This window comes from Aptenodytes patagonicus, chromosome 2, assembly GCF_965638725.1.
Source record: "Aptenodytes patagonicus chromosome 2, bAptPat1.pri.cur, whole genome shotgun sequence".
Taxonomy (NCBI): domain Eukaryota; kingdom Metazoa; phylum Chordata; class Aves; order Sphenisciformes; family Spheniscidae; genus Aptenodytes; species Aptenodytes patagonicus.
The window spans coordinates 117,405,793-117,431,565 of NC_134950.1; the positions used below are offsets into that span (position 1 = coordinate 117,405,793).

A 25,773-nucleotide genomic window follows, 5' to 3' on the forward strand; every position below is an offset into this window, starting at 1 on the left:
CTCTCCTATGTTGTCACCAATAAGTACAGTAATTTCTAACAATTACACTTCCTAAATTTCAGTACACTGGGGTGTTTTAAGGTTTTTTATATTTTCTATTACAGCTGAAATAATTTTGTGCAACTGATTTATATTATGGCTGTACCACTGCACACGACATTGTAGCAGAGGAGGTACCAAAGTGAACTTTAAACAGGGGCAGCCTAACTGTCAATTCCATCTGGTTTGCATACAACCAGTGTATAGTGATTATTTCCCACCAATAGCCTCTCCATATTATCAGGTTGTACTACTCTGCTAATACAAATCTTTGGAGGAATTTGCTCATTTATAGTACCTTCTCAAGATAATCTCAAGTTAGAACTTGAAGAAAATATAAAGAAAGTATGTACAATTACTACTTTTAGTTACATATCATGTTATCCCTGTACCAGAAAGATTAAATTCTTGGCAATCTAGCTTAATCTATCTAATTCTTTATAAAACCAAATCGACTGAATAGGACAACCTGGCTCAGTATCTTTTATCTGGGACCAGTGGCAGATGCTTTCAGAGAGAATATAACAACAAAATACAAACTGATCTTTACCCTAATGTAACCAGGGTTTTTATGTGATGACGGGTTGCTCTCAACCATCCCATTTAAAGGCTGCAAATGAACCTAAATACCTAGGAGGTACCTAATCCTTTTCTGAATGCCTCTAATTTTTTTGCTTCCACAGTATCTTTCTCCTCTCTTATAAGCTTATTGCTGCTAGCATAAGGGGCACTAAATAAACTATAATTATATCCTACTTCTATTCACTGGCTTTGTCATATTTACCTTTATTTTACAAGATGTAGAATTCTAACCTATTTTAAAATCTCAGCTATTTAGCAATTCTACATTAATAATTATCTTCATACTCTCTCTACTTAAATTTGATGGTAGTACATTTTGGGGGAATGCATTCTATCTTTTTTGTAAGTAAGACACGTTGACTGAGACTGCATGCAATATTTAGGATGCTAAGTACAAGTTTACAAAATAAAAAAATATTTTCTGCTTTCTCTGCAGTTCCTTCTCCATGACTTCCATCATGTATTTTCCTTTTTGATGCCTGCTCAGTAATGAATTGATGTGTTCAGAGAACTTTTCATAAGAATACCAAGAGTTCTCTGCTGAGTGGCAAGGACTTATTTAGGATCAGTTATTTCATATACATATTCGGGGGGGGGTGGTGGTCGTCTTTTGCAAACTTACCATTCACATCTTATCTCATGGAGTCTATTTTATTTTATAGTTGGTTAGATATCTTCCCCAAAAGGTTTCTGAAATTCAAGTGCATTACACTCACCCACACACCCTTATCTACATCCTTCAAAGAAGTCAAATACATTTGCGAGGCATGACTTCCTTTCACAGAGGCTGTATTGGACCTATCTCGTTATATTGCATGTACATATAGCCTTAACAACTTCATCACTGTTCAAGTTTTTATTCTTTTACAAAAGTTAGACTTACTGGTCTGCAGTTCCACAAATGCCTTGGATCTCCTTTTTAAAAACTGACATGCGATTTGCCTACACTCCTATTTCCCGTGGTACCACAGCTAACTACATCGGCAGGTTATACGTGCACTGCAGTTTGTTATAAATATTTTTTAAATTCCTTTGTATTCTAATTCCTTTATAATAACTGTATGAATTCTATCCAGTTTTGCTAACAGGTCACCCTTCATTTAACAAGAATGCCTGTCTTAAGCCAGGCATAGTCTCAGGAGGCTCCCATTTCAGGTGTTTATACAAGTTAATGTTGTGTCTTAAGCAGTAAGTTGCTTCTCATGTTTTCTACAGTGTTGTATTTTATTTGTCATAGTTTTGGGGGTGTCCTCCACGTTTAGACACGACTTCTACTGCCCTCAAACTCCACCCACACACCCTGCCGTGTTTTAGTCCAACTTGCTTCCTTTACTTAGTTATGTAATTACAAGTTGCTTGCTGTTGTTATAAAAAGTATCTTAAAAAAATAGATAGGACACGTTTTAGTGAATTTCTGATGCACTATCTTAATCTCCATTTCTGCAAGTACTGTTAGCCTTTTACTTGCCTCTTCTAAATTGTCCTTTATTTTAAAGGGATTTTCATACAGATCTTAGGTTTTGTAAACATGTTTAATTTGGTAATTTAAAATTAAATGTGTTGCCATTTGAAGTCTATTTTAATTTTCTGATATAAATGTATGTTTATGCCCCTTTTCTTCCTTCAGTAATTTACGATTAATTTCTGGGAATATGGACAATTCACTTAAAGAGGGTAGTTCAGCTATATTTCTTGATTTTCAACTATTAGAAACTAAACCAGAAGTTAATTCTGTATTTCATTAAAACAAAATAAAGTCATAGTTCTTTTCTGAAATTAAAAATATATGAAATTCCTTACCCATACATAGACTTCTCTTCTGCTGCTTTTCAAGACTTTTGGACTCAATTCAAGAATTCCCTAATAATAGAATGAATGTACATTTTCAGGTAACATATAGTAACAACAAGATATTCCAGTACCCTGGGTGAGGGGGTTGTTTTGGTAAGTGCCTATTGTACCACACAGCTATTTATTAAAAAACCCTCTGCAATTAATACAACCTGAAATAAGAATGAATATATAATATTGTGATTTCACCCTGCACTGGCAAAACATGCCAACATAAAAACTCTTCCTGCAGTTTATATACAATTAATGGAAGACTACTCTTCTCCTTAACAAGTAAGATTCTGTATTACACAGTTCTAAGCTACGTTAAATCAAAGCCAATGGGAAACTGAATTATGTCTGCTTCCACAAATGACAAGAGACATCTGAAGCAATAAATAAATTACTGGCAGCATAATACAAACAATTTTCAAACAAGGCAACAGAATATGGGGGGTGGGAGGAGTTACTGGTATTTTTCTGTTTCACATTATGTTCCCCATTTTATGACACAAGGAAGACTCACTTTAAGCTAATCTGATGAACAATGTAATTAAGAAAAACTGAGAATGAACTTAAAAGCTTTCAGAAATCCAGTCCATACGTGACACTAAGACCGAGGCCACTATAAGCACCCAAATAACAGACAAACAATAAATATTTTTTCCAAAGCAAAAAACAGGCAAGAAACTCAGTGTACCTGTACTTACAATATAATTACAAAAGCTGCTACAAGAAATTAAGAGTGGGTTTATAACAAGCAAACTATACTACAGCAAATACCAGTAGCCAAGGCAGCTTATTCTTAGCATGAGAAATTACCATGCTTTTGCCGATTGACAAAACATAAACAAAAAACCAAACCAAAACAAAAAATCACTGAGCTCACCCCAAGCTTCTAGGAGAGGCAAAAAGAATCAGAAATGGAGACGATTTGTAGTATGCTAAACTAGATCTGTTCACACAGTCTTATCTCCTATTTCCTACGTACACAAATCCCTTAAGAGAAACTATATGAAACTGAAAGAGGTTGGAGGTTGTTTTTCCTATTTAAGGAGAAATTAAAATAGTGAATGATGAGATGATGAGTCTTCAGTGAATAATTTCACTAACATGTCAGTATGACTCAGCAGTTTCAAATAGTCTTAAACCAGTGTTATATGTGTTTTAGTCATTTGTTCTACATTTGCAGTTTCACAATCAATAAAGAAGCATTTAAAACAAACTCCTCCTTGCTCATGTTCTTTTAGTTATACTGGTTAAGAATACATATGTGGTAAATTTTATATTTTTATAAAAAGAAGAGAGCTATGAAAAGAAGAGAACTGAGCCTTAACTGAATGTCTCTTATGAAGAGGTTTTGTAAAAACATGATTTTTAAACTAGTATTTACCCATCCTCCAAATATCTTTAAGGTCTAACTCTGTTTGTCATGTGAAAGATTTCTCAACTATCTGGTAATGCAGCAGTTTCACATTTTACATCAATACCTACATAACAGTACAGCATTAGTCTTAGCATGTCATACGATTTTTTTCTTAACTTACCCAGATAACTACTAAAGATGCAGCATAATATGATGTCAATAACATTGAATTACCAAACATCAGAATAAAACACACTATAAGAGATACCTGAAAGAAGAAAATAAAAATAATTAAATTTAAAACAGAAAAGGTAAGAATTGCCCAAGTATAGAAATTACCTTGTATCAACAGCTTTTAAATTTAAGACACCTATTTCACAGCGAGTGCAAACTTGATACTCAGCTTACAGAATTGTTCTGAAAACACTGATTATAAGGACTTAATGGCAACAGGTAGCCAAGTGTAGATTATTATGTTAATTTCTATTTAAAAGTACTTATAGACAAAAAGATTTGATCATAGGATTAACTAACTCATCTTACATGATATACCAGCTACGTTTTTGAAGTTATTCCTAACATACTCTTTTTTTTCAAATTATTGCATTATTTCTCCCTCCTGTTTGTTATCCTTCAGAACCCTGGACAAACATAAATGTTGAATAAAGTGTTTGTTGTCTTCTTTCTTCCAAACTGAGAAGCATATATTTAAAACATAATCATCACTGAAGTCAAGGAAGCAGAACTCCTTGACTGTTTGATCATATGCACTTAACTATATGAGGTTGAAAGTCAGGGCTGAGATACAACTTTTATCCACCATCCTGATCTCCTACTGTGCTTTCTTTTTAATAGAAAGCAAGCTGAATTAAATTTTCTAACTTGGAGAGTAAAATCAATGATCAACCTGTGCCTTCTATATACAGGAATAAGGAAAAATAATGTAGTTATTTGTCAGATACGCAGACTTTTGTACTCCCCCCCTCACATAGTTAGACTTTCATTTTCCACAGAAAAGTAGGGGGGAGCTAAAATTGAAACCACCACAAAACAAAAACTGGCAGTTTACCCAGCCTCGTTAAGCTTTCTCTGTAATATAACATGATTGTTTATCTATCTGAAAATAGGCTTTTATTGCACTTTGGCACCAAAATTACGATATAGCTATTGACATAAGCCAAAAGACTTAAGTATTTCATCCTGCTTCTGTCAAAAAATTACTAAACCAAGATGCTTATTTGCAAATTTTCCTGGTAAATCTGACTGGGAACCAGCATTTGGTATCCCATGGTTTATATCAGAAATGAGTTGCATAGAACTTACTACTGTCTTTAATTTATCATTTACAGTATTTCAAAGTATGTTTGAAAACACATGAAACACAATTTAGCTCAAAGCTTATTTCCTGTGGTAAACATTCTCTTTGTGCCCACTGAGTTTGCATAGCACAATTTTAGCAAAAATGTATTTTTAAAGACAACCATATTTCTTCAAAAAAGTTGTTTACATCTTCCTGTATATTTAAAAATGTAATCTCACTTCAAAGAGCAAAACTCCTGGTAGCAAAACTTGATCATTAGCTTAACTTTAAAAATGAAAGTCAGATATATTATGCAGAAATTTACATGCCTTTTATCTATGATCTCCTTCTTTTGTTGACTTTCTCACCCATTTTTTGAAAAATAATTTTTCCTCAGACTAATCATTTTCTTGGTCCTCCTTTCTAAACATCTCCCCAAATAGTTCAACCACAACATCTTTGCATAGTCAAGACTACAGTAGTCTTCAAAACCCAATTTTAGTTGGGGTTCTTCTCCTTCAATGATAAAGACTTACTAACAGTAAGTTTTGACTGACTAATATCTCATTTTTTTGTTTCTACTAACCTATGGCATGAGATGAGTGCTGCCTTTTCAACTTTTTATTGCTCATGGTATGTTTTCTAGTCTGTTGTTTGAGACAGTACCTTCAAGTCCATGGAATGAGTAGAGATAGAAAGGAGAGGCAAATATTTCTACAAATCTTTTAGGTTGATAATTTTTCTGGAGTTCAAAAATTCCTGTGCGCCAGAGGGATCCTAGTTTCTGACACTGTGATATAAATATACATAAGATCAAATATTCAAATCCAGGCCCCTCCATCCCTTATTATTGCATCTTTTCAACCATCTTGCAACTAAGGAAAACACTTCAGACAAATGGCCTCTGTTGGTTTTCTAACCTGTTTGAGGGGATTTAAGTTTTTTAAAAAAAGTATTACCATATGAGCAGAGAGTATCTTCTGTAATTTGCAGGAGTCAATATAACCCATAATACACACAGCAAATAATGAAGCTATCTAGAATCAAAAGTGAAAGATAAGTTTAAACAATTTGCAGTGGTGTACTCTTTCTACCAGAATACATATTCATACAAAAAAGTGATTATTCAAACAATCATAAACTTCTATTGCCACTTTTTTGCTAAGTAAATACTTAGGTATTTCATAATGGTTTCTTTCAAAAAACCTATTATGGCGCTCTGAATAACAATTATCAAACATTTGAATATTTAAGTATTCAGCTTTACAAAAATGCAAGTCATCAAAACACAGCACTAACACATCATCTTTCACCCTTAGATTAAAAAAAAAAACACACAAAAAAAATCATTCATTAACACTCTTTAACCTTAACTTTTCAGCAAAGTATGGGAACATCCATAATTTGCTGCTGAGGAAAACGAGATTTATTGATTAGGCAGCTTGCTAAAAATCACATGGGAAATTAATGAAATTATGAATTGAACCTGTAATTTCAAATTTCAGGCCCAGCATCTTAAACAGATTATAGCAATGAGTTTCTCACAATATTTTACAGAATTTAATGGCTTCCTCTTCTACAGTTAGAAAATTTGCATACATTTGTTCAAAACTATCAACTCAAACCAAGCAACATCTGCTTCAAGTAGGACAGACAAATTAAAAGGTATGGAGACATAGACGGATTTCAAGCAATAGGCTACATTTCAATCAATTAAACACTAAGAAAGTGTGCTGTATGACAGTATCCTATTGCTCACATTAGCATTTACTATATTTCAACACTAGCTAAAGTTACCTCAACTGTCTGAACTCTCAGATAGTAAGATTATGCCACTACCCACAGGCTCATCAAAATTAAATAGGAAATCATGCAAAATCATGCCAGATATTACATGCCATGCAAACATTGCTCCATTTAAAAATTTGGAATAGCCTAAAGAGATGCAAGATCAATGCTTTAAATTTTGTACTTCAATACACAAACTTTTTTCTTGTTCTGCAATTGTTCTAATGTACTGATCTGAGGCTGAAGGCTGCTTTTAGGAGAAAAGTAAATTTTTTAGTCCTGGAAACAGAAGACTGAGCAGTGTAAATGGTCAACTTTTAAATTTAAGACTAGAAAAATACTGATGTGATAAATGGTGTGAATCTTTCCTGAGAGCAAGAGTGAAATCTGGCTAAAAGGAAAGCATTGGTATAGCTGTGAATTTAGTGGCTATCTATACAAAGCAGTCAATTTGCCTAGATAAGACAAAGAGGCTATTTACAGGTGAATATGGTCTTACCTGTGTTAGAAGAACAAACTGAGCAAACTGCCAGGGAAGCATGAAAAAGATATTAGAAACACACAGTGCAATCAAGCTTCCTGTATTAATATTCGGAATCCTTGGGAAAAAGAGACAGAATAGGCATCAGTAAGTAAAATTACACTGGTATTTGCATATTATTGAAAAGTACAATAGAGAATGCAACAAAAACAAAGTTACCTTGGTAGTTAGCTAGCAATATCGATCAACTACAAATAACATTGCTCATATAAATTTAATATCCATTTTCCATCAGTTTCCAAAAACAATCGTTCTGATGCTTAATGTTTCTTAACTATTTGATGAGTCACTCATTACCAAACAAGTCTTCTCCTGGCAGCATGTAATATAGCAGGCCAACCTACATCACTTGAAGTGGTCCACCTTCTTGTAACAACTCTACAGTCAGGTCACAGCCATTTCCATTTCAGCTGGGATCACAACTATTCTCAAAACAGTCTGCATTTGAAAGTGATTTCACTCCTCTCTCTCACATTTCTTCCGTATTTACTTTCTGCAACTTTCTGCCAGCAATCCTGAGTGAGGTTTCAGGGCAGGAGACAATGACAAGTACATGAAACTCATCTTTTAACTGGAAACAGCCCATTCTCTACGTCCTACTATAAGTCTTATTTATTTAATCCTGTGTTAGCTCTGAGTTCACTTCAGAAACGTCATGTTTCAAATGTCACTAAGCGGCCTCCAACAGATGAAGACACCATAAATACTCTGCTGTAAAACGCAAACCCAACAGATTACAGCAATCTCACCAAATTCTGTAAAATTTTCTTCAGCTTCTTTTACAAAGCCTGAAGATTAGCTTCTATTGGAAGTCACACTGAGTATGAGTCTAATGTATTAAGTAATACATTGTGATACAAGTGATACAAATAATGGAGAATTTAAGTTCCAGTCTCTGTTTCAAAGATAGTTTCTATATTTCATTGGAATACTGCTATACATAAAACAGAGATACTCTTGAAGCAGTAATTATAACTTAGAAACAGAATGTTAAAATGTTTATCTCCTTTTTGGAACCTAACTCTGAAATGCTTAAATACCTACTTCTCATCGGTAAGCAAGCCCAGGTACTATTTTATGTACCAAGATTTGAAGAACAAGAGTGAATCTATCTAACCAAGAAGTGTCGTAATTATAGGTACAGAATATACGTGGTCTGATCACCCTAACTTAAAATGTCATTTCCTCGTTTTTTTTGTTTGACCTCACAATTTAGCATTAAGTGAACAGGTGTCTTTCTAATATGAAATCCAGCAATCACTCTACAAACTATTCCTCAAAATATTTTTCTAGACAGCATATGTCTTTTCCTTGCCTAAAAACCACAAGTTAGTGACAGATGAGGACAAAATATTTTTTATTTAATCATCAATAACAAATCAGTATGACCTAATAAAGGAAAATCTGGGGTTACAAGTACAAAGTTCAGCTAAATCATAAATATATTGCAAATCTGGTGCAATGGAGTTGGTGGAAAAGCCCTCAAGTATTAACAATCATGCTTATTTTTCAAAACAGAGGCAAGACAGTAACAGAATCATGCTGCAAGCCAGAAACAACCACTGAAAAGCAGAGCTAATGAACTCAAGAACATCCCTGCATGAATGTAATTAGATTGCTCTAAATCATTGAACTAGTTAGACCAGTTAATTAGTCATAGAAAACTAGCTTATGGGTGCCTATAGCATCCTCCGTTGCATAGCATAGGCTTATTCTAAGTGCAACCAACGTACCACTCTCCAAGAGGGACAAAACCAATTGATGGAGTATCAGCTTGTTTCTCATGGGAAGGAAGTGACATCAACCAAAAATTCTGATTTTTAGTTTACATACGTATTTGCCAACACAGTAATTCTGATTTTTATTTTAATCATGTCTTCAAGTTGCAAAGTTTTTCCTTTTAATAAGTGAGTAATATGACTGCAGTTCTACTGGTGCAGCGTCTGCAATGTAACAGCCACAGGAAAGTTTCTTTGTTAACGATATCATTGCTACAGCACACAGAGGCACTTAAATAAATACTTAAATAAATGCATTTAAACAAATGTTCTGTGACATTCAATTTTTTAAATCATTATAAAGAGCTAAGTATAAATTGAGAGGTACCTGAGAATATAGGTCAAAAGCAACATCTGAAGCACGAGGAATGGGTATGAGAAACTTTCACGAAGAGGTGGAGTCCACATGACACGAGTGCACTAAAAGAAAGAACTGGGTTAGCTGGTAACATTTGCTGCTACATTTCCATAAAACAATGCATTTGTATTTCAAAATGAACGACCACAGATACTTCAATAAAGCAAAAACCAAACTACATGGGATTTTACTCACAAAAACAAGCCAGGAAGCAGAAAAGAGAAGGAAAAAGGAAGCGGCTTCCAGACTTGAGGTCTATGATGCACTGTTTAATTAAAATAGATCACTGCTTTTCCAAAATTAAATGTGGCAGCTAGAGAACATCCAAGAAAAAAGCCAGGACAGCAGCTGCTCGTCCCTGCTTCTGCTGAAATTAACAACTCATTCAGGTAACTAAAATCATTCTCAAATTCAAGCAGTGCCTTCCCACACTTAGACAGAGAAAGTGTGTGGGGAGAGGATCTGAAGGATAAACCGACACACTCTTCATTATACTAGAGTTCTCTAGGTTATAGACATTTCACATTTCCACTAGCAACAGCACAGAAATTATAAAACCCGAAGCTGCCCTCCAAAACAGGCCAGTAAAATTGAACACATGAAATTAAGCTCTTACAGAGCTTATACCAACTTATTTATTTTGCTCTTTAACCATAATAAAGCAAAGCATAATACAATGAAGTCAACTGAATAGCTTTTTCATTAATTTCTTGGGTTTCATGGCAAATGGCTCAGCTATAACTGTCATCTCCAATGTTTATATTCAGCTCTTTATAAAGCGCTTGCAGATGGCACTGACTATCAAAAAAATAATTACAACTTTACAGGACAACTTTGACATACAAATAAATGGGTTCAAAATGGCTATCAATAGATTTGCACTAAAAATTAGAAGTAGGTTCTTTACAACTACAGGACAAAAACGTAGTTCATCTTAATATGGACCATAATGAATCTATGAAAGCTTATAGGATGTTGATGCCAGGATGTTCCTTCTCCTTCACTTCCTATAATCTTAAAACCATTTTTAAAACCATTTTTTCAAATACTATTTTACCAAGGAAGTCACTAGAATCAACATTATACGATTCCTTGCTTATTGTCTTGCTATTTCACAAATATGTTAAATTAATAGCGTAAAATAAATGTGTAGAAATAGTGTAAAATAAATGCAAAGTACAGAAGCCCATCACATTAATCAAACACGGTCCTTGCTGTCTAAAAGCACTTTCTGTAAAAGCTGCATCCTGATTACCATTAAAATAAACCTTTCATAAATATATATACTAATGTGTTGTCTTCAGCTGACTGCACAGATGTGATTAGTTAAAATTATTTTTATTAGCAATAAATATAATCATGATTATTCTAAAGCAGTATAGTCTTCTTGATTATTTTTCAAGACTATAGCAACATTTGATTTACCAAATCTTTTGGTACTGGAGGAGATAAAGACAGGAAAGAAATGATGAGCATATACAACCACAAAAAGGAAGCATTACTTTAAAAGTGGATTGACTAATGTAGCCCATGCTATTTTTCTATATTGGGAATGTAATACTAAACTCAATCATCCGTGGATGATTTATCAAGGCTGTAAACTAACTTTGCTGCAGGTATAAATACATCAGTTCTGTCTAAGCTTGAAATCATTAAAACACAGTAGCACAAGCACAGCACAAATAAAAACATACTGCCTTAGGATCATCAGTTCAACGCCAGAAGGCTAACTGCTTTTACACAGCATTAGATCTGAGCTACCAAGACTTGCAAATCAGGCTTACTCACGTAGCTCAGTCCCATCCTTCCAGAAAAGGAAAGCAAATTTTTAGCAACTGGTTTAGCTCCCCAGTATGTACTGTTGAACCACATGCAAGATGATTTCCACAGAATCAAAGGCATATCGAAGAATTAAATAAAATAGTTTTTTATACACACACGCGCACATGCACACCCACTGCATGTGATTCAACAGTACGCACAGTGAAGCTAGACCACCTACATACATGTAACTACATATATAACTTACACATATAACCATAACTCTATATACACAACAATATCAAACAACTCTGTGTTATTTCATTAGGTACAGTACAAATGCAAAGAGCCAGCTGGGATCTAACACTGCACCTCTGCAACTAAGTTCTATTACTCTCCAGAAATCCATACAGCTGAGCCTGAATCAGGGTCACCCTACTTAAGCTCTACCTAAGCCCAGACTACGTCTGCGTAGAGCTATGCAGGCCTAATTTCATGCCATTCTCCAAAATACACACATTATCTGTGTTGCTCCCCCAAGTCAAGTCATCCATAGAGAGAGATGAGCTCTCCTACAGAGTCTCGTATGGATAGGAGAACTGGCTGTGCCATAGTGAAATAAATGCTTCTTTTCATTATTGCTACCACTATCTTTGACGTTTTCAACTTGTTCCTTTCTGAAGTTACACTTTACCACCTTCACAGACTTGGCAAAACAGTGCATAGTCTATCACTATTTCCTAGCAAAGGATAAAATATTCACTTCACTTCAGAATGCCATTGAGAAGAATGGCAACCCATACAAAACTTTGTATTTACCCTCTTATAGCACCAAAAAAACTTCAGAAACTCTGTAATGTTTACCTGGTCTGGACCAGGCAATTATCATCCATGGGTGAAAATTCTTCACGGAGGATATTTAGAGAAAAACATTTCAAATGAAACTTAGAAGTAAAATAGCTATTTCATCACACAGATTTTTGTTTTATAAGAAAACTGTCAATGCTCACTATGAGTAGAAGCATCTTTGATTCTACTATGTGCAACTACATATTCTTACTACTCAGAGTTTTCTACCAAGTTCAGCTCAGTAAAATAAGAAAACAAAACATAACTTTAACCCTGAACAAAATCGTAAGGTAGCTAGTTTCCATCTAGAAAATCTTTACAGTACAGCTGCATTTTAAGTAAAATAAAACAAATATTTATATGAATTTATGTACATAAAGTGAACATAAAAAAACAGAAACACTGCGCAAGGGTATCAGAATAAAAGCCATGAGGTTTTTTACAAAATATCAAACAATGACATGAACAGCATTAGCTGGGGACACAGGGAGATGTTTTAAGTGACAGTTTTAATGCAGCTTACTAATGAAGTTTAGCATTGGAATTCTCTATACACATATACAGTTTCTAAATTCTGTGTATCCCGGCTATAGTATATCAGTACTACAGAGGTTTCCTTGGGGTTTTTTTGTGCGTGTGTATTCATGTATTTCTGGTAAAATAGTGATTTCAAGAAAAACTCCTCCATTTCTGAAGCTTGTTCATATGGTACATCTAGCCCAGTTATGTCTGGAATGGGCACAAAACCAGAGTATTTTGATGTTTTGAAACTTGAAGTCATTGCGCTACTAAGATTTCAATCTCAGGACCACTTTACAATATATTTCCTTTCTGAATTTTTTTTTTTTTTTTAACATCTAAGGTGACACATTGGACTGTGCTATACATTTTTGAGTCATAGCCTATTTTGCTTTCGATAATGTCTTATTCCCTTTAAATTCATCCCCTAATAGATAAGCAACACCACTATCTTTAATGAAATGAGAATTAGCTTAATGTTAAAAAAACAAACAAACAAAAAAAAAAGGAGGGACTAGGGGAGGGACACCTACCTCTCCATGGTTGAAAAAGAAACACACCACGGTAATGAGGCCTCCTAGACGGCTCCCACTGTGAAAAGAACATGAAAAATAGGTACAATAGAATCTCATAATGGTCAACGCTGCTTAAAAAATGTGAAGCAGCACTTATGGACAGCTAAGTTTATTGAGGTGGAGTGGGGAATGCTTTCAAGCATCAAGGGAAAGCAATCTACAGCGTACATACGATATTAAAATACTAGTTAGTCAGCTAATGTTTATTTCCAAGCAAACCACTCTTCATGTATCAGCTCTTTTCTGCAGAACAGCAATTTTAACATAAATAACTTGGAAAAAGGTTATTCCACTCCTCACAAACTTTCATTGAGATCATTACATCTGGAGCTTCATCTGCTGCACCCAGAACTTGGTCTTGAAAAGTGCCAAACTTTTTTTTTTTTTTTTTAAAACACCAAGCAATATAATATACATGGAGTATTTCTTCCCTAAGATGTTGAGCAGAAAACTTTAGAATTTGCATGCTCAATCACCCAACAGGGATCTTCACGAATTTTGGTCTGAATCCAACACTATGTTAGGGTAATCAAATCAAGCACACTCAAAAAACATATTTAGAAATGAGTTCATGACGTGGTCAGTGCAAGATACAATTTAATTCTTATGTGAAATACTGTGATGTTAACATGAGAAAGTTTTCTAAGCCCTTGACTTCAGGATTTTTATGTTTCTAAACCAAATTCACCTGTTGAATAATTAGCACCATGGAGTCAACACAAACCCCAAAGATACTACTTACATTTATCCCATCTCAAAAGAGCAATAGATAAGGTCCCTATTTATTTGACTAGATTTGTAATTACTCATGTCCTGTGATATAAAGAACGTTTTTGTGCACACAAGTGCACTACTACTATGAATGACAGAATACACCATTTCTGCTACTAAACAAAAGTATCAGCCAGGTGTTAAGAGTCTTTAAGGAAAAAACCAAACAAAACTCAGATCCTCTCAGATCCTTCACCCATCACTAATATACAAGTCAAACAGAATCAGTGAGTCCTGGGTACAACATCTGAGGATTAAAAATACCAACTGAGTGCTAAAACAATCTCCAGGAATTGTGCATTCTTGCGCATAAAACTCAACCTTTTATTCCACAAATTCTAAAAGCATCAACACTGAAACCCAAAATTACTAAAAGAATGTGCTTAATATTGAAAATTGTTAGTCTTAGAAACAAAGGAAGCTAAAAATTTGACAAAAAAAAAAAAACAAAAACCAGAAACACAATGCAAGATCTATGCTAAAGGTTAACATTGTGATAAAACCTTAAAGTCTAGAATACAAAGGCCTTAATTGTATTATGAGTGCTTTAGAGCTACAAGCCTCTATAAGGGATCACTATTTTACCACATGAGAAAAGATCGGTAAATCTGTAGCGCAGAATAGGGAAATGCACCTCGTCAGTATCTTTTCCAGAAGAGGAAACGAACAGAGCCTATTTCACAGCGGGTTATGTATAGTGTTGAGTTAGACTGGTTATCTTCTAACAGTGCAGTGCTATCATGTAGGAGATACAGTAGTTAAGCCTTTCTATGCCAATATAAAAGATAAAGGATAACTCTTTCCACTGAAACTCCCATACCATACTACAACTGGCAAAGTACGTGCCCTTCAGTTGGAACCTATTTCCCCCATGTTTAATACAGAATAATCTAAATTTAATAAATAATTAGTAATTTTTAAAGAACTGATCTGAACAGTTACACTTTGTCTGGTAGAGTCAGCTCTGGAATAATGAAAGAACTAGTCTTTTGACTCCCTGGGTACAATAAGCTGAAGCTTAAAAGCCATCTGGAGAAATGTTGTAATTCATTGTTGATTAACATGCAAGAAACAAAATACTGAAAAAGTACTGTCAGAAGGAGATATGGGAAATTTACTGCTAGTTCCTCAAGATGCAGTATTTAACAATCAGCTTAAGTATTCTGTCCCTTGACTACAAGAATAGAGAAGCAGGGAAGGTTGGGGGGAGGCAGAATCTTACAACTGCATAAAGTACTTATCATCCAAATGCCATTCCTTTGTCCATAAAAAACCCCTAAAAAAGTGGCATGAGTTCTCATCATATTGCTTCAGTTATCTTAACAGAGAATGCTCCAGAGCTTGAGACTAACTTGCATCATATAATAAGATTCCCAAGAGTCTTTGAACAAGCTCATTATAGAGTACAGCAAGCACAGATGTGAGAACACATGCTAGCTTGGAAAATACTAATAAAAGTGGTCTTCCACTATCCTATCACCTTCCATCACTAGTCCAAGATTGCAAAGAGACTAAAAGCAAATAAAGGCTGAAATAAAAAGATTACACGTTCTATGAACATATAGGGAGACAAAAAAAAACACCTAGAAAAAACAATTATGTAAGCTTGAGATGATTAGTGCTAACAAATTCAGGAATGAAAAGATAGAGAAAATATTAGAGGATGGTTTCCCACCATCAAATGAGTCATGCTATGAAAAAGCCTTTCAAAATGCATAGCAGAAACAAATCAGCTTTATGAAGGAGACTTATGCTGAGTCATAAGATAACCTACTTCAGTGTAGTAGAATTGCATTACTCCAGATTCAGTTCTTTTATTTTTCACACCTTATGGAAAAGCCTAAATATTTTGGCTTGCTTTGACTAAGAGGAACCTTGAAAAAGCCATAATGGCTAAGCAGTTGTTGTCATTTAACCTCAGCCAGCAACCGAGCACCACACAGCTGCTTGCTCACTCTCTGCCCTGCTCCCGGTGGGATGGGGAGAGAATTGGAAGAGTAAAAGTGAGGAAACTCATGGGTTGAGATAAGAACAGTTTAATAATTGAAATAAAGTAAAATAATAATAATAATAATAATAATAATAGAATATACAAAGCAAGTGATGCACGATGCAGTTGCTTAACACCTGCTGACCGATGCCCAGCCAGTCTCTGAGCAGCAGCGCCCCCAGGCCAGCTTTCCCCCAGTTTATGTACTGAGCATGACATCACATGGTATGGAATATCCCTTTGGCCAGTTTGGGTCAGCTGGCTGTGCCCCCTCCCAGCTTCTTGTGCATCTCCAGCCTTCTCAGTCGGTAGAGCATGGGAAGCTGAAAAGTCCTTGACTTAGTATAAACACTGCTTAGCAACAGCTAAAACATCAGTGTGTTAGCACGTTATTCTCATACTAAATCCAAAACACAGCACTATACTAGCTACTAGGAAGAAAATTAACTCTATCCTAACTCTATTGACTCTAGCCGAAACCAGGACAGCAGTCATCTAGATCTGGTATCCAACTACGAATATTCTTCAGAATAAATAATTAAAATCAAAATCCTACCTGCAGGAAAATTCGTAGTCACTTGTTATTTTTCATAACCCCATATAGCTAATGGCTTACACCTTGAAAGAACTGCATTTATATTCTAGTCATCTTGACTACCTACATAGCAGATCATTTATATTAAAAACTGAATTACTATCAATACTTGGTAGTTATTTATATTCAACACAGCCCAAGTCTAAGGAAAGTACTGAGAAATTAAGACCTTACTGCTTTTTCAGTAACATTAATATATAAAAAGTGGGTTTCCATACACCTCCCTTAAGAGAAAAATGACAAGTTAATGATATGAATATTCAAAGTTTATCCACTTCCTCAAAACATAAGACATTAATTTCCTATGTTAAGGAACACAAACATATACACTTTACCCCCACTGTCAGCTCCTGCCCTTATACTATTCTTTATCTAAGTATCAGCACATGCTTCACAGAGAGAGCAGGAAGAGAACAAAAGACAGTGAAGCCAGGGAATGAGGGGGAAGACAATCACATCCCAGAGGAAAATGTAGCAGCCTTTTGCTTTTTTGCAAAATTGACAAATGAAAATAGAGTTAAACAGAAAAATAGTTCCACTTCTGTTTTTCTGCTGAATGCGAGTCTGTTTTTGTATGAAAGTGTATTACAGTTCCTGAAATTTAAGGACAGATACTGAAAACAGAAATTCATAGAAAAAGGGAAGTTCATGTCTCCAAAAGAATGCATTATCTTAAAAAATATTCTACCTTATCAGTTAAATTAAAATTGAAAGAAATGCAATATGACTTAAGGCAAAGCATTGTGAAACTCCAATCTTGGTTAAAAGTACACTGTCGTTTAAACTTTGTTTAAAAATGAGTTACACTGGTAATTTTAAGAGCACAAACCTGTCAAAAGCTGTTTAAAACCTGCATAGTATTTAGTTTTATCCACAACCCGGTGGTAGCAATGAGATACCACTTCACTGAAATTTTCCACAACTTTTTCCAACATATTCAATTATTTTAAGCAACAAGCTTCTCTGTCCCAGTAATTTTGTAGTGACAATGTATATGTAATAAAAAGCACTACTATTGTACAAACAAATAAGCGAATATCCCATAAAGATATTCTAGCATTCACTTTTTCAAATTTAGTATAGAAACTGACAGCTAGTATCAACTAAATAGCTCAGTCTTAATTGCCTTACCTGAGGTATGTACCGTATATGAAGAACAGTGACATCATTAATCCATTCAAAAGAAAAATCACAGCAACATAAAAGGAAGCAGGGTCTCCCAACCCTAACAAACAAACAGTTAACACATGTTGTCAAATATAGAAGAAAGATCATATTGCTTAAAACCACCATACAATCAGTATAATACAGCACACAGCATACTACCTTAATATATGTACAGAAAGAGACAACAAAAAAAGTTAATGGCACAAGATTATTGTGGAGGTTCAATTGGAAGACTACACTTCTGGAAAAAAAAAAAAGGAGGGGCGGACACAGCATTGGTGCAGTCAGGAACAGAACAAGCCAAGAGGGAAGTATTAACTGTAAAGAAAAAACCTGCCATGTATAAAAGGCACAAGCATCACTAAGAACATTCTCTACAGACTACGTTTTGACTTCATAGAGCTTTTTAGAACAGGTTTGTACTCCCTATACTCTCACTTCCCATCTCTTGCAGGAGTAAATCCATCTTTAAACATATCACACACAATGCTCTTTGCTTTCTTTGTTTCATTAGAAGCCAAGAGATTTTCCAATAAAGCAAATCTTTCAGTTTATTCATTCACAAACACTTCTGCATTCACACTTCTGTTGTTACTCTCTTTACCATTATTTCTTTAAACCCTCCTGGCTCTAATCATTTCAGCAGTACAGCATAAAAAGCCTTATTAATTACAGAGAAGGTAGCAAAACTTCAGTTTTCAGAAATGGTGAAAAATCATTTCTGCATACAAAATACAGCAAGACAGTTCTCTAAAGTAAGATGATGATATGCTCACCAAACATGGTAGTCTCAATAGTTGGTGTTTTTGTTGGTTTGGTTTGGTTTTTACAAAAAACAGGAATGAAAAGTTATACATCTATTCACTGTTTATTGCTTCTGACAAAATTAGAGAAAGTGAATCATTCAAGCTCTGAAGAAAGTTCTTATAGCCTTTGTGCAAAGGAAAAATACTAACTTGTCACCACACGAAGACATATGAAATGATAAAATGAAACAACTTCACAAGCTACCATCTATCATTCAGCTTTAACCGACTGTAGAACACCTCAAAAGCATTTCTCAGCAAGGTACTTTCATCGCAAAATACTTACTTGACAAGCCAATACTTTAAATGGGGGGGGAAAAAAAAAAAAAAACAAAAAGTGGCAGCGTCCAAGCTTTGGTATAAAAATCAAGGTATAACATTGAAATTCTTATGCTGAATAGTAGGTCACAAGAGGAAGAGGAGTCTTGCCAGCAGAATCACTACACAAGATTTCTCAAAAAGGCAGCCTTGTGGTTACCTTTTTCCCTGTCCTCCCCACTCCTCAAGTTGTAGTTAGGGGAGGAAATACAGAGGGTAAGTTTTTGAAATGTAGGAACTTGGAATGTATTAGGGATTCTACAGAAGCTACAAAAATGTAACACATGTACAGTGGCCTCCAATTACATTTAGGACATCTTATTCTTTATAACAGTCCAACATTATGAAGGCTCAGACTACAACTGTGAAGTTTTGAATTGCAGTATAGGAATTCAACCTAGATAGGAGGACCTATCTAATAAGCAAAGCCCACATTCTCACCCCTGGCATTCTTAAAAGTATCTTTTTTTCACGCTTCTCACTCATGTTGTGAACCTGCCAAACCCACAGGCTTAGCCAAATGAAAGCATGTCAGTGATAAAGACACAGGAGTATTTATTACTTCTGAAATATGTAAAGCCACAATTATATGCTTCCAGGAAGAAACTAGAATAAAATGCAACTCACCCTCACAACTTTCAACAGGACTAAGCCCTTTTCCTCTGTTTACAGTCCAACATGTCTTTGTCGGTACACCAAGGAAATCCATAATGGCAGTATATATGCGGTACCAGCTGGCGAGGACCACCTAGGTAGAAAACAGGATTTGAAGTTTCTGGAAAGGAACTTCGAGATCAGCTCAATGCCCAAGGTCACCTCTCATGACAACTGGCCCTCATCCAGGATTTTTTTTAAACTCAGAATTTATCTCAACTACTTAGCATTTCTTACCATAATTTCCTAAAGGCATCCAACATAGACCAAGCGTTCATTAATAGACTAAAATTATGCCTGCCTTAGAACAGAAATAATTTCATGCATCAAACTGAAATATTTGAAAAAATTACACATTTCAATATTGTCTGGAAGGTTCCCCATTTAACTATTTTTGTTTATCAGATATTAAAATCCCAGATTTTGTTGACAGAGGACAGTTAGCCGAATTAAATCCATTAAAACCAATTAACTTTTTTTCCACCTGGCAAGAATATTAATGGACCAAATCTTTAGCGTTTTTACTCAGATAAACTTTGATAGGTTAAATTTAAGCATGCATTAGAAAGGGCTTCCAGATGCAATGTAAGATAGCATTTCCATTTTCCGTGCAAAGGTCGTAATGTTTTTATAACAACAACCAAATTAAATCTCAACACTTGACACAGAAAACATCAGTATTTTACGCACAGAAAAATGATGACTCATCTCACAGCAAAGTCACTAGTTAACATTACCAAGCTATTCTGTCAGGATATAACTGACTTTATAGAGTTCATAAATGAGTAATGTGGCCATTCCAGTTGAGCTGCTTTGAAAGTTATAACCCAGGGGTTCCCAGACTGAAAATATGTTTCACCACCGCAGTGTTAGCTGTCTCAGCCCTGTGTCACAGAAAACACGTACAAGAAGGATGATTCCCTCTTTTCTTTCCCCATACAACTAATAAAACTCTTTATGTCACTTCTATCTTCAAGAAGGGCAAGAAGGAAACAGGGAATTACACCTTGATCTCTGAGAACGTGATGGAGTAAATCCTCCTGGAAACGACTTCAAACATACTAAGGACAAAAAAGTGATTGGAAGAGGTCAGCATGGATTTACAAAGCGGAAGTCACGTCTGCCCAACCTCATAACCTTCTGAGATGACTGTCTTGGTAGATGAGGGGACAGCTGTGGATCTTTTTTTACCTGCTGCCAATTCTGTTCTACATCTTTATTAAGACTAGATGATGGCACAAGAGAACATCCTCAAATGATACAAAATTGAAAGGAGTCATTGATGCTTGTGTTGCTGTTCAGAGGGACCTCAACAGGCTAGAGAAATGGGCCAACAGGAGTCTCACGAAAGCTAAGTGCAATGTCCTGCACCGGGGAGGAACAACACCATGCACCAGTACAGACTGGAGTTCACCAGCTAGAAAGCAGTTTCGCAGAAAAGGACCTGTAAGTCCTGGTGGACAAGTTGTACCTGAGCCAGCAAAAAGCCCTTGTTGCAAAGAAAGCTAAATGTATCCTTGACTGTATGTCACGAGGACAAGAGAGGCAATTCTTCCCCTCTACTCAGCACTGCTAAGACTGTGCCTCCAGTGCCGAGTCCAGTTCTGGGCTGCCCAAGACAAGAAGGACATAGAGTAAAGATGACTGAGACAGACTTGTCGGTTGACAAGACAAGAGATGATGAGCACAAACTGAAATACAGGAAATCCCACTTATACATAGGAAAAAACTTTTACTTTGAAGGTGGTCAAACACTGGAACGCGTTGCCTAGAAGTGGAGATATTCAAAGAGAAACCAGAGATGGTCCTGAGCAACCTGCTCTACCTCACCCTGCTTCGAGCAGAGTGTTGAGATTAGATGATCTTCAGACACCCCTTCCAACCTCAACTGTTCTGTGACTCTGTAATTCATTAATTTTTAATAGCAGGGCTCCAATCATCATGGCTCACTTAATCTATGGCCTCTACACTCTCTCACAATGTAAATCTTATACATTTAAAATACAACTACATCTTTCTAGACCAAGACTCCCTGCCTCAATATTCTGTCCTGCGAAATACACTATCCTGAATTCCTGGAGGCTTTCTGAACATTTGTGCCCTGGCAATTCTGACTGTGCATGTGTGCACACGTGAACCAGTCACTTGCCCCACCTCCAGACAGGCAACAACAGGACTGGGGAACCAAATCCAAATCTCTCCTCTTATCACCTGAATGTGGTTTGTACACTGCCAACAGAATGCATACGGCAGCTCAGAGATATCTATTTAGCATATTTGCATCACCAGCCCTGAAGCTGACATTACCCTAAGCACATAAAACATTCTTGCTGAACCAATGTTGCACAAAAAATTTTATCAGCTTTACCTTTTTACGTCACAAGTGCTTGTGTCTGCTGCAGATGTTACCACACATGAATACTCCCTAAAAAGGTACCAGGTTAGGTACTTCATGCAAAACACAGAAACCTTTTTTGCCAAAAGCTACTTTATATGAAACAGTTAACATGAGCATAAAAATGGAAGCAAATCACTAGTACAAAATTGCTAGGTCAATTAGAGCACAGTGGCATTTTTTGAATTCCTACTGTCCCATATCAGATGAGGCAGTAAATGCAAAACTTCGAAAACAAAAGACTGGCTCTCAGACTCAGAAGATCTCTGTGGGCCGGGCCAGTCCTTTGCTGTAAAAGAACATGTAGAAAAGCTAATCCCTTTTACTAGTTGCCTTTGAGTAAGCATTTTAATGCCAACTACGCAACACTCATCACTCCAACTCAAATTTTCATCATCAGGGCCACACACAGAAATATCAACTGTTCTGTAACGATGAACAGCCAGAGGGTAAACTTAACACATTATCTCTCCGCCACAGAAACTAACACATTATCTCTCTGCCATTTTGCATCAGGGATCACAGATGAAAACAACACCACAACTACTGGAACAAACTGACTATGCAGCAAATACCTGGAAAATCAAGACTTTATTGGGACTATAATATTGTACAACTACAAGGACTGACTTGTTCCTTTTGACAGATTTTTTTTTTACTGCTTATATTTATAATTTACACAGATGATGCAGTGATTGCTATGGACTCACTTTATCTTTCTTTTTCCTTCATTTTAAGTTTTCATGGCTAGTACCGGCTGTACATGCAGGTGAACTGTTCTACTTTTCTTAATGGGTTTAACATCCTGTTTAGTAACTGGATTTCAAGGCTATTTTTGATGCAATTAATTTTGAAAACCGCTAAACAAAAATTTTATTAAAATTCAGCCTTAATGCTACTATTGGGCTGAAAGAGCTGGAAAGATACTAAAATATCAAACAGGAAATGAAACACTTTCAGAAAACATGACTGGATACTGAGTATCAGAAAGAAAAGTTTCACTGCCAACAAATAAATCCATAAGCATCTTCCCACCACCCAGCCCCCTAAATAAAATTAGATTAATTTGGAGAACGTACTTCAAATGTCAAGTTGCACCTATTGACAGTTTTACAGATGTAGTTATGTGGAAACAATAGTACTCAAGAAATAGACTTAAAAAAACCCTGTTTACAGGAAGGCTAGACATCAAGCAGTAAATGACTGAAAGGAGCAGAGGAGACTGTTTGTCTGCTTTGCATGCCCACACAAGCACAGAAAAGATGAATGAATTCATACCTTATCACCAAGTTCTATGAGCCAGTAAGATCCTAGAAAACTCTGAATGAACAGACAAGCCTACACATTTTGCACAGTAATCTACCTAACGTTCTTACAGAATGTCAGCCACTATATCTGATTGCTCGTTTTGATTTCATCATCCAATTTACTCAGTCATCTTTCATGGTGATACTGATGATTCTCTAAGAGCAAGTTCATTTGACCAGTCATCTTTGATTTTTGCAAGTCAGATTATAGCTGAAGTCAATAAATCTTTCTCAGCTAAAGAAAATAACATTATAGTACTCAAATAAGGCACATGTTCCCAATGTTGCATTTCTAGAACTGAACTGAAATCCCTTTGGAGTTAAAACAAATCAAAACCAAACCACAAAAAAACCCCCCAAACCTAAAACCAGCGAGAGGGTAACAAAAAGCACTCATCTATAGCATTTAGTTCTTCCAGAGCAAGGAATTAAGAAGCAAATGAAATCACGACATGCAAGTTGTATAAATACATGCATGCCAAGAACCTTTACACATACAGTTCCTGAAAGCAGCTCTGCTCTGACAGAGCAGGAGAATGAGTATAAATGCTAGTACCCAACAATTACAGCCATTATTAGTCCTTGATTCTCAAAAAAATAAGCTGTTGCTGACACATGGAGTTACAGAAACATATGTTAACCAAAGGAGTTTTCCCTTTGCAAAATACTTGAGACACACTGGCAAACCGTAAGAGAGAAAACCAAACATTTCTGTACTTAAAGACACGTTCTTTTTAGTGACAAAAAAAGCAGAGTAGGAACATAATCTAACCAGGTAACAAGCCTAACATCAAGTATGTACAAACAACAGCAGTCAGTCCTCTACAGAAGAATTTCTTCTGCAACACGTAAGTGAACCATTACCATTCATGGATTTTAGGGCCACAGTGAACTGTGATGATTCATTAGTACATTGTCCTACACAAAATGCAAGCCAAAATAACCTCTCAGTACCTGTATCACTGCAGACATTATTGTCTCATACTACTGATGCTTCATATGTCATATTTCCTGAAGTACACAATGTCAGCAACTTACTTGCTTTCAGTGAAAAGAACAAAATAAGACAAGAAGTATAGAATTGGATTGCAACTTCAGGGCATGAAACTAAGATCTAGAGAGTATTCACATTTGATCGGACATACTTGAAGTCTGACAACTGATCACAATGTATGAAGTAACTTTCTCATTTTAAATCTGGAACTAAAATAAGGTATTTAAGCAACACTTCATTAGTCACTATATCTTTACAACCACATTTTCCAGAGTAACATTTTTTTACAAATTTGTAGTCAAATCTAAAGAAACCAAAGATTTATCAGAAGGTATTATTTTTAAAACATAGCTCACCTCTGGGTAAAGATTGAACCTTTGTAAGGTGTTAATCACTAAAGGATATTCAGTTAGTCTGTCATTCATAATTGCCCATACTCCATTCCAAAACGATGGTGCCTCAATAATGATCTTGAAGTAGGAATAATAAAGACCCTATAGGAGAGCAGAATCATTATTTACAATTAAAGAGGTCACTTCTGCTTCATGAACTGCCATACACAAGCTTTGTTTTTAAATCAAATTTTGTAATAGAGCAAATAGGACAAAACGATTCAAGATGACTATCTAGTTTTTCAAATCTCTTCTGTTAGTGCCACTGAAGCATGCAATGTGGGTTTCCTTCCACCTTGTTTCATAGGACATCCGGAAATCTCTCATTTGGGCTGGTAACTATGCACTAGCATAGTATTTCACAACTCTCAAAATAAAAGCAGCCAAAAGGTGTATACATACGCAAACATCTATTAGCTACAAAATATTATTTAAAAAAAAAAAGCTGCAAAACAAGACTGTAATTGAAACTATGCTACAAGGTTCTTGTAGTTTTGTATTTTAGCTCCTCTAGAATCATATTTTTAAATTATGTTTTAAGTGAACTGTGAAGAGATACACCCATAGTGATCCGCTGCAAGACACACAAATGCTCTGCATGTAAAAGTGTAATGCATGTTAGTTGCAAGATATCAATATATTTACTTATCCAGAAGGTATTAAGAAATTTTGGAAAGCCCATGATCACAAGATTACAGACAGAAGTTTTCCAATCACTAAATTTTTATTGAAATATAATCTAACCATTTCCGTGCGAAAAGCCATTTCTCTTTCTAGCGTTGACAGGTGAGAAAAATGACGGTCATTTTCAAAAAGAGTTGTTATGTGACACCTGTTAAAAAATAATAATAATTAAAACTGAATAAAGAGTTTTAGAACCTGTACTAAGTCATATATACCAAGGAAAAGCTGACAAAACAATTCAATGAAGACCCAAAGTTTACTTACAAACTGCGATTTTAATTTACTCGTATAGTATACCAACATTCTCCTCTATTCAGGCCATTTTAAATGGAAAAAATATTAATCCATACAGCATTTATTAAATTGTATTATGGAATTAGTTATAATACTCTAATGCATTTTAACTTAAGTGCA

General features: G+C 35.4%; 1 protein-coding gene across 1 annotated transcript in view; it reads right to left on the reverse strand.

Annotated features, from left to right (window-relative positions):
- The window catches only part of DPY19L1 (dpy-19 like C-mannosyltransferase 1), a 54,824-nt gene that overhangs the window by 21,424 nt on the left and 7,627 nt on the right, over positions 1 to 25,773 (reverse strand). The window contains exons 4-13 of the mRNA XM_076330854.1: positions 25,420 to 25,507; positions 24,640 to 24,777; positions 19,561 to 19,681; positions 17,774 to 17,867; positions 13,245 to 13,302; positions 9,553 to 9,644; positions 7,405 to 7,504; positions 6,077 to 6,154; positions 3,999 to 4,085; positions 2,422 to 2,481 (exon numbers count right to left, since the gene is read on the reverse strand). Of these exons, the coding sequence (XP_076186969.1) occupies positions 2,422 to 2,481; positions 3,999 to 4,085; positions 6,077 to 6,154; positions 7,405 to 7,504; positions 9,553 to 9,644; positions 13,245 to 13,302; positions 17,774 to 17,867; positions 19,561 to 19,681; positions 24,640 to 24,777; positions 25,420 to 25,507 (916 nt within the window). The remainder of the gene's footprint in view (positions 1 to 2,421; positions 2,482 to 3,998; positions 4,086 to 6,076; positions 6,155 to 7,404; positions 7,505 to 9,552; positions 9,645 to 13,244; positions 13,303 to 17,773; positions 17,868 to 19,560; positions 19,682 to 24,639; positions 24,778 to 25,419; positions 25,508 to 25,773) is intronic.